Below are 11,485 nucleotides of genomic sequence, written 5' to 3' on the forward strand. Positions count from 1 at the left end.
TGCTTGATTGGGCCCGGGACGTGAAAGTGGTTCCTTTTTCGTTCGAGTTGACATGGTTGGACGCGCGACGCATAGACTAATGCGCAGTATACAGAAACAGATGAATGGGACCATAATCGTCTCTTCTTCGCTTCTTCGCCAAACTCCAGTGCGCTCTTAGAGGCTACGGAACCCCAAGTCTTCTTGGTTTGTCCTGCTAGCCATGTATGTCGCCCCCCTATTCACACAATCCTCAGTTCCCACTTGTCCTCCTATCCCACACTCATCTCTTCTTAGTTCAGCTTCTGCTTGATGAAGAAAGATCGGAGATGAGAGAGCTGCCATGTGCAAGTGCCGACAAGGACCACGGTCTGAATGATCATCCAGCGGACGACACGGGAGTTGGTAAGTTCGGATTGATCTCTGAATTCAGCTTCACGCTCCTATGGGGAGGAAAACGGGTCGACGATTAGCATGGGTCTTCAACATAATGGGCAAGTCAGAGGAGAGGAACGGAAGGACATACTCTTTGGAAGACCTGCTCCCGACGAATGTCCTGCAGCCTGGCGTTGAGATCCCTGACCCTGGAGGCGATGTCCTGCAGCTTGCCCTTGTCACGGGACTCGATCTTGGAGGTCTCGCCAGTGGTCAGGTCGAGGTGGAACCGGATGCCCCCGTTGGGGTTGTTCTTGCTCAGCCAGCCGGAGCGGCCCGAGGTCGAGGACGGGGTGAAGCAGAGACGGTGAACGCCGGCGTCGGCTGCGGAGAAGGTGAACTTGCCCGACGCACCGCCGCGCTGAGAGACGACGCGATGGTCGTTATCGAAGACTTCCTATAGCGGAAAGACGGCGGCATTGTTAGCGAGGTGGGAAATAATGGACAGCTCGAGTGGCTAAGAGGGAGCCGGCTGAAAACGGGACGGGGGGAGGGTGAAATGCGGCGCCCTGTCCCCGGGACGTTAGGGGGTGGGTGACGTACATCGACGGTGATAAAGATGCTAATACCGTCATGCTCGGCCCATCTCTGGATCCGGTCGTCATATTCCTCGGCCGAGTAGCGTCCGACGACAAGCGTATCCTGGGGAAGTTCCTCGAAAAAGCACTTGGGAGTGGTGCCGTCGATATAGAAGGAGAGGGCCTGCGCGACGGCGCTCAGGGATAGTAAAGGGAGGAGGACCTTCATCTTGCAATGGGCGGCGAATGGAGCTGTCGAGAGAAGGATGGGATGGAGGGCGGTCCTCCAATCGTACTATTCGCTAATCGTTTGAGCAGACAGCAGTTGAGAAGGGCAGGTTGACCGTCGTGATTCCCGTTAGTTTCAACAGACGCCAGCGAGATCAACTTCAATGGCCCCTACCAAAAACCAAGGCGGAAAGCTGCCACGTTCGAGAATTGGCCTGATTCGCGCAAACGCATTGTGGGTCCAACCCCATGCTTTACAGCGGGTCCAGTCACGTGTTTTCGGCACAAGGCTGTCACGTACTACGAGGTACCCACCACAACCTTGCTTCGCGTTCGTAGCCTTTTCCATGTGCACTTCCACCTTTCAACCACCGTGCCATCGACACCTCCGGATATCATCGAAAGCTTCAACCCACAAAACTCCCCGACGTGCTTTTTCCGACCTGCAAGACTTCCACTTGTCCCTTGGGTGGATACCCTCGATGCTACGACTACCGGCTTCCTGAGTCATCCAATTGGCAGCGCATCTCCCTGCTACGCCTCGACCCCGCCAAACACACGCAATCCGTTCGGCCAATATGGCTTCCTCCGACGTCCGCGACGTACTCAATCTCGAAACCCACGCGGGACCCCGGCCGGCGAAGAAGCAGAGGACGTCAGCGCCACGACCCAACCTTAAAGGCTTGGCTCGCGAGGTACAGAACCTGGGCGGTGATAACCCCATCGCAATCGTCCCCGAGGCATCCATATTCAAGAAGCGGCGGATCGCGAGTCGGAAACCAGCGGCCAAATGGGAACTGCGGGAATTTCAGAACTCGGCTCGTGGAGATGGAGGAGCTCTGGTTTTGAAGCATTGGAGAAGAAAGACGGACGCACCGGGAGGCGGCGCGCCGCTCGCTGGTAACGGAGCTAGTGCTACCGAAACACTGGAAGGTGGGCGTTTCAAGACGGAAGAGTCAAAGCCGGCCCTGGAAGATTCGGCCTTTGCCAGCTTCAATGTGCGTGTCGATGTTCCGGAATACAGCGACGACCAGTATCAGAACAGTCTCTCGAATCCCGACTGGACAAAGGACGAGACAGATTATCTCCTCAGCCTCGTAAAGGACTACGACTTGCGATGGCCTATCATCTGGGACCGATACGACTACGTGCCCGAGGCAATCAATGGCGAGTCGTCGGCGGACGGCGATGAGAGCAAGGCCATCATCCCCGTACCGAAACCTCGTTCGGTGGAGGACCTGAAGGCGAGATACTACGAGATTGCGTCGAAGATGATGGCGGCACAAACGCCCGTCCAGTACATGACGAAGGAGGAGTTCGCACTGCATGAAACCATGGCCAAATTCAACCCGGCACAGGAGAGGCTGCGGAAGGAGTTTGCCATCAACGGCATGTCCAGGACAAAGGAGGAAGCAAACGAGGAGGAGTCGCTTCTCGTGGAGATCAAACGCATACTGCAGCGCAGCGCCGTCTTCAACGAGGAGCGCCGCGAATTGTACAACCGGCTCGATTATCCGCACACGGACCAGGACATCAGCTCTTTCAAGTCGAGCGCCGGCCTGCAGACGCTGCTGCAGACCATGATGGCCGTCGACAAGAACAAGAAACGCAGGTCGCTCATGGGGGCCGATGGCGCCAGTCCTGCGCCTGGCCAGTCAGCAACGGGCAGCGGCGCCTCGAGTCGGCGCGAGAGCGTCGCAGCCGCCACCACCTCTGGGTCGAGGGACAGGAATTCCGCCGCCACTGCCGCGTCGACACCTGCCGAGAGACCCAGTAACAGGAAGGCACAGCAGCAGCAACAACAACAACAGGAACGGCGCAAGCTGTCCGAGGCCGAAAAGTACATTTACGGCGTCACATACCACGATCGTCTTCCGCCGGGCCCGACATTCCGGTATGAGCGTATTAATAAGCTTTTCACGAGCAAATCCGGCCAACAGCAGATTCGTATTTCGAACCTGCTGACGGAGCTCGACATCCCACCGCGGCTGACCATGCCGACCGCCGCAGTGACGGCCCAGTTCGAGCAGCTCATGGGCGCCGTCAACAGTCTATTGGACGCACGTAAGGTCACGGACAAGATCGATGCGGAGATCAAGGTGGAGATGGCCAAGAAGACGGAACGGGAGGAGCGGGAACGGAAAAAGAACCCCCCTCCCGAGGCTGCTGCCGAGTCGACAAAGGACGTGGGCGCCAAGGGTGCCGGATCAGCGAGTTCAAACGAGGAGAAGAATGAATCCGACAAGGAGGTGAAGGCGACGGCGAAACAGCCCGACGCCAACGACGCGGAGGGGAGCAACAGGACCCGATCCCAGCACAATCTGAAAGGGGAAGACACCGGTGCTTCTGGTGAACGGCCCGCGAGTGACGATAAGACGCAGGCGGAGAAAGCGGGCGGCCGTGAGGCTAGTGGAGCATCGCATAAGCGAAGCGCTAGCGTCTTGAGCACTGTAAGTGACAAGAGTACGAAGAGGCAAAAGAAGTGAAGGTGTAGGCCCCAGGTACCTCTAAACTCGGGACTATGGCCAGGCAACTTCTGCAATGGCAGGGTAATCAAGGGTTCGTCGTATCTAGGTACTTAGGCGTTGGTGGGAGTGATGGTCTGTCTTGGGCCTGGTAGCTTTACAGGCAGCTCTGGTTCAGGGGCGGGGAATAGGGGTTGGGGTTAGGTCTCACCGGGGTTGGTTGACCACCATCTATCTATTATTAGTAAAGGCAAGGACATGCATGCCGAACATGACGAGGTCGATGCCCCTTATAAGAGCGGGCTGCATAGATTAATGAAACACAAAACGTTGACAGGGCAGAATACGAACTCTTGATGCCTATCGCGCCGTGGTAAGAAAGCCATGTGAAGCGAGGTCAATGTTGGATGTACGTGGTGAGGGGTCCGATGGGTTTGGTGTCCTTGTTCTTGCAGGTCTTGATGGAAGAAGCGCTGCAATACAAGTGTCCAGGGGGTGAGGAAACCAAAATCGACCTCAGGAGAACCTAGGACGAGTCAAGCCCCTGGGCGGTATGGCGGCTTGTTCCGAGCAAGGAGCAGCAACCATGATACGATTCGATATAGGTGCCTAGAATGACTCTGTTGGGCGCTTGCTGTGTGTTTCAAGGGAGAGGCATAAAGCAGTCAAATATGAAGCACCTGGGGGACACGTAACGGCGGATAGGTCATGGTGCGCGAGACGAGGTGACGTTATGTTAAGCACTCTGCATGTCAAATGGACGTATGCAGGTTGAGGTTCCTGGTCCGCTGCTTTATTTAGCAACTGGAGCTAGGCCAGGGGAGCTATCAGGGCCGATCAAAGGTCTAATAATAACTTGGAGATCTGGCGGCGGCTCGGCGGGTTCGAGTCTCACACCCCCCCCTCCCCAGAACTGGGTGGCAGAACCAGGAAGCGGCGCGCGTGGATGGGACCCTGGGCCCGCCCTTCGCTGTAGCCTTGCCTTGGGGCAGTCGTGCAGTGCATGGCGCTCGGGAGATGGTTCGGTTCCCTGGCAGCCTCGGAGCGGAGAGAGAGTTGGTCGTTGGCGGTTGGTGCCGGGCAGACCATCGGAGACCAATCAGGCGTAGGGGTATTGTCGCCGGGATAGTAGTGTGCATGCCATCAGAGACCCTGTCTGCTCTGGGGGGTGGGATGGACAGGATCTACGGGCTTGGAGGGGTCCCCTTGAGCTCGCTTCCGTCCGTGTCTGCCTGTCGCGCATGGGATCCCGCGTCATGGCTCAGGGGTAGCGACGTCATGGACGACGACGAGCAGCGACAGCAGAGTCCACTGACCAATATATCGCGTCCCTCACTCCTCCCGGCGTAACGCCCGAGGACGTGTGGTCCCCAGTCTCTTGAGCGCCAGCAGTCCGGCGCTGCAGGGTGCGGGCCTGTGGGCCAGTAGATCTTCCCATCCCGAGGACCCAAGCTGCATGGAGGGTGTCACCCGGCGCCTCTAGATCTAGCATCGGACTTGAGGATCGGAGACATGAGATCTCGGGATCCACAGAACCCGCACGGCTCCGGTCCGGAACCCTGGGACAGGAGTTATAAATAGGGGTGTTTAGGCGCTGGCCCTGCATCAGATCTCAACTCGTGTCTGTCGTGGCAGGGGTTGCAGAGAGCGTGGTTAGCAGAAGGATAATAAGCTTCTGGAAGGAAGATGTTCAACTGAGCTTGATGTATTCGTAAGGTTATGAGCGAGCAAGTGACGTATTCGTATGCCCGGCCTTGGATGGAAAGCGCTTAACCGGCGCTTATTGCATGAGGCCTGGATGTCATTGGATGGGACGTGGTGAGAGGAACGAGCTCTTCATCAACGGAGAAACCTCGATCAGTCGCAGCTGTCGATTGCACAGGGAAGCATGAGTATAAAGATGCATGGGTGTAATAATCGGACGGAGGACCGCTTTGATATGGATGTTCTCCGTCATCTGAAGACAAGACGTCAGATACAATGAGGCTCAGAAGCTTGGATCGATGTGCTGCGTATGTAAGCGGGTTCGTCAACCACGACGTTGGAAGCGCCCCACCTCCAATGGCCGCAGTCGTTGATCAGAGATTACATAAGGAGCTCACGGTGTCACAGGATTTGCTGAAAAGTATAAAGTAATTGCTTCGCCAATCATTCGCAATACCATTCGCGGTGGGTACAGGGGCATCAAACCCCTCAGGAGTCGAGGAGAGGTGGGCGAAATGTTGGGACACGTTCCCTGTGGTAGCGCGCTTGGAAGAGGAAAAAGGGAAGATTGGTGACTCCACCCCATGGGAGGAGGAACGGTTAGAGGCAACCAGTTGCCGAGACGTACGAGTGCAAGCGACGTGGTTAGTATCCAATGAAATAGGAACTTCCTGCCGGGGGGTCCTGCCTTAGCTCTTCCTCTGGGGTACTTTGCTACATGTACTCCAACTTGTACCAACCTTCGCTCTGGTTCCGGTTGCTCACGGGAAGCGCCTAATATTTCTTCTACCCACCCCATGCTGCGACACTAACGTCACCCCTCCTCCTTAATAGGTACATTAGGAAGTTGATGACACTTCGCCAGTCGCTCTTTCCTTCTCGACCTGCGGCTATGTCCCACCGCCAATTCAGCAAAATATCTCGTAGCCCCTTGTTATTCAGTCTACGACGTAGCTCTTTTACGGATGACCGCAGCACTGCATCTCGAGGGGATTTCCTAGGTGAAAAAGGGCCAAAAGAAGCCCATCACCAAAAGACATCGCATCGTCAAGCTGAATGCCAACCAAGTCTTCCTCTTTCGTCGTACGGGGAAAGACGTTTGTGGCTTTTTCAGATGATCGGTCCTGGGCCGCAGCCACGTCGATAATCCGGTGCCAACTGACCGACCATGTTGAACAGGGCACCCGTTTCCTTTCATGTTTTCCCTCTTCTCCAACAAGAAGGGACAGATCCATGGAAACATCACTCGGCGCCATCGACGTACAAACAAACGACTGCAAACATGATATACTTCGTACGTTGTAATGGCTCGGCTTGAAGAGAAGAAAATTGCCCTCGTACTGGCAAGATAAAGTAGCGTCGCATTCAGCAGCGCAGCGCTACGGGCTTTGCTGGCCCCGTCCCCACCGTCTTTGTTATGGCGCTATCGATACCGCCAACATTTATCCGTGCGTTTCTCTTCGGGGCCTTCCGCCTTCGGAGCATCCACACAAAAAGCCACACCGGTTCGACTTGGGATGGGTTGGAAATACTGGGAAATTGACAGCTTCTCGACCCCACAACCATCGAATTATCCTGATGTCTGTTTTACACAAGTATTGTTTATTAATAGAATCCAACTGGCACATTCGGACCGCGTCCAGCTTCTCGCCTGCAGATACCTCGCGCTGGGCCAACAAGGACAGGAACATGCCAGAGACGAGCCCAGATCGACCCGACCCACCCCCGCGTCTGAGCTTGGGTTAATTAAGCACAGACAGGTCTCTCCGTCTTGTCAGCAACTACGCTGTACCTAGGTACTCAGTACTCTGCCAAGCGGAGAGTCGCGGCAAGCGCATGACATGAGAAGTTTTATTACCCATGCAGGCCGCGTCACGTCACATTACCTCAAGTGGCTGGCAGTTAGCCGACAGTGCATCCGATGGCCTTGTACCTTCGTCCACCCTTCCCAAGGACAGTTAGCGGAATCCTGCGCTCAATGGACGTGCTTATTAGCAACTGCCAGCACTGCATTTAAAACGCTCACATGGTTTAATGCTGCTTCACGCAAGGCATATTCGTACCTTCCCATCCACGGACTATAGTTGGGCGAGATGCAGAAGCGTTTGAGCCAATGGGATTGCAAGGCTGACCCAAGTCCCATCACAGTGGGCCGACAGTTCAGTCGATGGCGGCAAACAATGAACGCCCTTGAGAATGAATGAATGAATGAGCCCTCGAGTGGGATAGTGGTGCTAGCACCGACTCGGAATTCGGAGACACGTTGTAGTACTCCGTACAAGGTCAGTTGCCACAATGAACAGCCGGAGCGCCATGTCTTGGGACGAAAAGGGTCGAAACACCACTGCGACCCATTGTCGGTGGGCTGGCGGGCCTTTAATGTACGGTACGGTACGTCGACGAGGGCGCCTAGGGTTTGGTCGACGGTATGTACAGCGTATGTACGTTGTAGTGGTGCATAGCACACCACCCACGGCAAGCGTCGCAGTCGCAAGTGCTAAAAATACTTTATGGGGCCTTTGCTGTGCTATCGGTCTTTATTCCGCGCGCGTTGGGTGGTTGGCGTAACATCCCCACTCCACCACCCAACCACACGATGTGAATGCCTCGGCATCAACTCTGCCATGACGCGACTCATCGCCAGATGGTCTGGTCTTTGCATGGTTCGTCTGCGAGTACATTATTCGGTCGACGTATCGCTCAAACGTCGCCTGAAGAAAACAAAAAAAAAAAAAACACTTTTGCGCCATTACTGATTTGGGAAGCACCACTGGAATAGCCCGCCCAGGATGCGACGGTCGATTATTTGCGCTCTTTCACAGCTGAGTTGATAAAGAGGACCCGAAATGGGCGTATTTGTCCATTTGCCGAGGTTTCAAGTGACGGTCAGGTCTGTATGACCGCCGCCCTTGATGCGCGGCCGCGTTTGTCCGGGCGCGGTGGATATCCTGTACGAGTCAGGTGTACTTCGTACTTCGTAGGCTGCCTAGAATCTCTCCGGCCACAGAGGCCCGCTAAACGCGGGTACAGGTTCATTCCACGGCGTACGGCGGACGTACCGCGTCTTTCCCAGAGTACTACGTATGATTGGTCGCCAATCCTCAACCGTCGGGCAATAAGAGACTGTACAGCGTAAGTAATGTTCCCACTTTAGCAAAGGGAAATAAACGTGGCCTAAGAGGGTTAGGCGAAGGAAGAATAATGTAGTCCGTTGCATGCGGTCGACTTGCTTCTGAGGGTAGATCCACTTTGCGGTCTATGACCTGACGGGTTGCAACCCTGCGACAGCCGTGATTAAGCAAGGCCTCTCTCTTTTTTTTTTTTTTTTTTTTTTTTTTTTTTTTTTTTTTGGGTAATTAGTCTCCCAGCCATACAACACACACCACACTGGACGAGACCGCAGGCTGGTCTACATCGTGTCGCGAGTTGCTCAGGCGGCCGAAGTTCCAGGACTCGAGTGTCGGCCTATCCCTCTGGTCTTTTCTCCAAGCGCTGGCCCTACACTAACTAGACCGGCCAGCGGCTTCTTATCCGTCTACCGATCGGCACACCATCCTGTGTTACGACAGACTGCCCCCAATGTAGATATTTGGCGACCCCACTCCGCTCCTATTCGAACGGCTCGAAGGGGGCCGGCCAGGCGATGATGACTACATGCGACATGCGACATGCGACATGCGACACACGGCGATGGATACGTGAATGTGCGTTGTCATGATATGGATTTCAGCGCGACAAACAGTAGCTATCAGAGTAGATGCTATTATACCCCGGGATGTCTGTCTCCTCGACGCGCCTCCGAATCTTCTCGCGATGCCTTTCCTCTGAACAAGAATAGTGTTGGGTCATCCTCCAGTACCTCAAGCCTGGGATGCTTGGCTCGGGTTTCCCCCACTAAATACATTGTACATCGTCTCTTCTTCTGAGGTCTATTCCGATTTGTACGTTGTACTTGCACGTTTGTAGTATTAGTAAAGCAGGGAGAGTGTCAGTTGTAACAACATCTGTCGGCCATACCTCCGTTCCAATGCACGCTCGCCGCAATCCTCCCGCTCCGTCGTTGTCAAACAGTTGTTTCTGTAGTTGCTCGACGTCGAGTTCCCAGGGACCGTTGCTCCAACAGCCATCAGGCCACCTTGAGTTGATATTTTCTCATTCTCGGCAACGACGCAAACGACAACAGGTCGTCAATATTCCTCTATTGTTTCTCTTTTTCCCCTTTCACCGGCGGCCACGGAGCCGGGCCCCCAACGGCGAGCCGGCCTTTGCCTAACTCCGCTTACGACACATTTTAATGGCCAGACGGGTTGGGTTTCCGGCCCGCCCGATGATGTGCTGACGGGCCTTAGGCGGGCTGGTCGCATCAGGGCGGTCTACGAACAAGACTTTACTTGGGCTTCCAATGCTTGCCTCTGGCCCCCGCCGCATCATCATTTTCTGGCACCGATCTAGTATATCTCTGACGAAAACGATAAAAGGTAGCGCCAACGCGCCAAAAGGAGCATGGCCTCGACCGGATTACGGGACCTTTCCTTTGATGTTTTATTTGCTTCAAATATAATGTATTGGCTTTGGGCCCCTGCGTCTGGTCTATCCGTCAGGCCATCAGGTTATAGCCTGGGCCAGGAGGGTTTTACGTTGTGCTTCTCGATCCTATATGTATGTACAGTACGCTGTATTGGTGTCCATCAACAACGGCCGTGGTGGTCATTCAGGTGCCGCGGCGTGGAACTGACGCCAAGCCGCGCTTTAGTTGGGTGTAAATTGCTAATTAGCGTTGAGCGCGTTGTTCCTGGACTTGTCGAGGTACCTGTACCTATCGTTATGCGCGAGGAGTGCCCTGGATATTTGTACAACGTACCTACACGTACGTTTCGCAACGCCATTCGCCCTGGTGCTCTTCCGCGTGCTTGATTACTAGCGAGGCTAGGCCAAACGAAGGGGCACCGGGGTCTCGCCGGCGCTGTTCTGGTTGGAAGAAAAAGGAAGGGGGGGTGGTATTAGCATTAGTGTTAATCTCCATGTACGAATCGCGGATCGAAATACCAAGTACCTGAATGCACGGACAAAGTACCTGGGGAGTAGTAATTATGCCGCGGCAGCGCTCCAGCGGGTACTTGGCGGATACGCCAAAACCCCACTATTGCTCCCACGCGCACCCCCGGTCTTCTTCCCCTAGGCCCACGTACGAAGTACGTTGTAGGTGCACTCCTCCGTTCATACTTCCGTGCCTTACTTGTTTCTTCTCATGCCCGTTCAATCCCGACAGCCTCTTACATTTTCTGACCTTTTCCCACCTCCGTACTCCAAGGTCGCCCGACCTGGTCTTACATACTTTATCGCATCCACACAAGACGCAACATGTAGGCACATACGTTGTACACACAGATAGACAGACGCAGACATACAACGTAGACAGACGCAGACAGACGCAGACGCACGCCCTTTACTTGCCAGTAATTTAGCCTACCTACCTAAAGTTGTACAAGGTATACGTTGTATCTCTGGAGAGAGGAGAGAGAGTTACGTATCTTTCAATGTACCTTTAACGGCCCCTGTCCGAGGAAGATACCGACCCTCGCGACTCCCCCATGCTGGCTGCCGCCCCGTCGTCGCCTGGATATCTCTGGTACCCCTACCTGACCTGGGTAGTATTACCTGGGCCATGTCCCTTGCTCTTGCTCTTCTTAGCATCGGGTCTTGGTCTTCTTCACATCCTCCCCACCACCCACCACCCACCCCCTCGTCCACTTGTTTACTTCGCCCTCTTTTTCTTTCTTCCTTTCTCGCTTCCTCCCACCCACCCCTCGGATGAGCTGAGCAAACGCATGCATAAGGCACAGACTCGTACTCCCTCGCTGCAGACGTTTTTAGCAACAAGCCTACCAACCCTCACCCTCACCTCCTTCACCACACCAGCCCCCTTCCACCACACCACGGCTCTCACCGTATCCTCGCCCTCGCTTTTTTTCCTCTTCCTCCCACGCATTCGCGCCATTGCTAGGACTTGGGCTCGTCGGTGACCAGATTACCCATCGTGTCTCTCGTGTTTGCAAAGCCTGGTTGGGAAGACGCCTTACTCTACGCCAACCCCGACTTGACATCTAGTCCTTCGCCCATCTCGCGAACAGGCGCAGCATAATCGCGCGTCAAAAA

At 54.9% G+C, this 11,485-nt stretch overlaps 6 protein-coding genes across 6 annotated transcripts; 2 read left to right on the forward strand and 4 right to left on the reverse strand.

The window, feature by feature from the left end:
- Positions 1–272: 272 nt before the first annotated feature.
- ACRALDRAFT_1055695 (uncharacterized protein) lies at positions 273–1,161 on the reverse strand (the record flags this gene model as incomplete). Its single annotated transcript, XM_071015860.1, has 3 exons — positions 273–422; positions 506–811; positions 958–1,161. The coding sequence occupies 3 exons, from the start codon at positions 1,159–1,161 to the stop codon at positions 273–275; spliced, it is 660 nt and encodes a 219-aa protein (XP_070878067.1).
- A 376-nt stretch (positions 1,162–1,537) lies between these two features.
- Positions 1,538–3,996, forward strand: ACRALDRAFT_1062116 (uncharacterized protein). The gene has a single exon (XM_071016537.1). It carries the CDS (start codon positions 1,739–1,741, stop codon positions 3,644–3,646), a length of 1,908 nt encoding a protein of 635 aa, XP_070878068.1. The 5' UTR covers positions 1,538–1,738; the 3' UTR covers positions 3,647–3,996.
- A 370-nt stretch (positions 3,997–4,366) lies between these two features.
- On the forward strand, positions 4,367–5,275 carry ACRALDRAFT_2033689 (uncharacterized protein). The gene has a single exon (XM_071020737.1). It carries the CDS (start codon positions 4,799–4,801, stop codon positions 4,973–4,975), a length of 177 nt encoding a protein of 58 aa, XP_070878069.1. The 5' UTR covers positions 4,367–4,798; the 3' UTR covers positions 4,976–5,275.
- Positions 4,367–5,275, reverse strand: ACRALDRAFT_1062117 (uncharacterized protein). Its single transcript, XM_071016538.1, has one exon. The coding sequence runs from the start codon at positions 4,712–4,714 to the stop codon at positions 4,517–4,519; it is 198 nt and encodes a 65-aa protein (XP_070878070.1). The 5' UTR covers positions 4,715–5,275; the 3' UTR covers positions 4,367–4,516.
- Positions 5,276–5,394: 119 nt separating this feature from the next.
- Positions 5,395–7,645, reverse strand: ACRALDRAFT_2047173 (uncharacterized protein; the record flags this gene model as incomplete). Its single annotated transcript, XM_071021529.1, has 12 exons — positions 7,392–7,645; positions 7,137–7,274; positions 6,956–7,065; positions 6,833–6,904; positions 6,737–6,803; positions 6,300–6,708; positions 6,187–6,259; positions 6,124–6,129; positions 6,048–6,089; positions 5,906–6,000; positions 5,736–5,861; positions 5,395–5,681 (listed from the first exon to the last, which is right to left on the reverse strand). The coding sequence occupies exons 2-12, from the start codon at positions 7,170–7,172 to the stop codon at positions 5,395–5,397; spliced, it is 1,323 nt and encodes a 440-aa protein (XP_070878071.1). The 5' UTR covers positions 7,173–7,274; positions 7,392–7,645.
- On the reverse strand, positions 7,232–10,550 carry ACRALDRAFT_208123 (uncharacterized protein; the record flags this gene model as incomplete). Its single annotated transcript, XM_071022396.1, has 21 exons — positions 7,232–7,327; positions 7,356–7,826; positions 7,915–8,040; positions 8,069–8,081; positions 8,150–8,277; positions 8,358–8,452; positions 8,556–8,608; positions 8,711–8,827; positions 8,881–8,979; positions 9,066–9,195; positions 9,239–9,258; positions 9,288–9,443; positions 9,496–9,525; positions 9,618–9,683; positions 9,721–9,741; positions 9,794–9,919; positions 9,967–10,002; positions 10,062–10,076; positions 10,128–10,169; positions 10,201–10,469; positions 10,539–10,550. The coding sequence occupies 21 exons, from the start codon at positions 10,548–10,550 to the stop codon at positions 7,232–7,234; spliced, it is 2,121 nt and encodes a 706-aa protein (XP_070878072.1).
- Between the last annotated feature and the right edge of the window lie 935 nt (positions 10,551–11,485).

Source organism: Sodiomyces alcalophilus (genome assembly GCF_042370955.1).
Source record: "Sodiomyces alcalophilus JCM 7366 unplaced genomic scaffold ACRALscaffold_2, whole genome shotgun sequence".
Classification (NCBI taxonomy): Eukaryota; Fungi; Ascomycota; class Sordariomycetes; order Glomerellales; family Plectosphaerellaceae; genus Sodiomyces; species Sodiomyces alcalophilus.

Coding starts and splice junctions, on each gene's coding strand:
- ACRALDRAFT_1062117 (XM_071016538.1), bottom strand. CDS start 4,714: ATGGTCTGCCCGGCACCAACCGCCAACGACCAACTCTCTCTCCGCTCC.
- ACRALDRAFT_2033689 (XM_071020737.1), top strand. CDS start 4,799: ATGGACAGGATCTACGGGCTTGGAGGGGTCCCCTTGAGCTCGCTTCCG.
- ACRALDRAFT_1062116 (XM_071016537.1), top strand. CDS start 1,739: ATGGCTTCCTCCGACGTCCGCGACGTACTCAATCTCGAAACCCACGCG.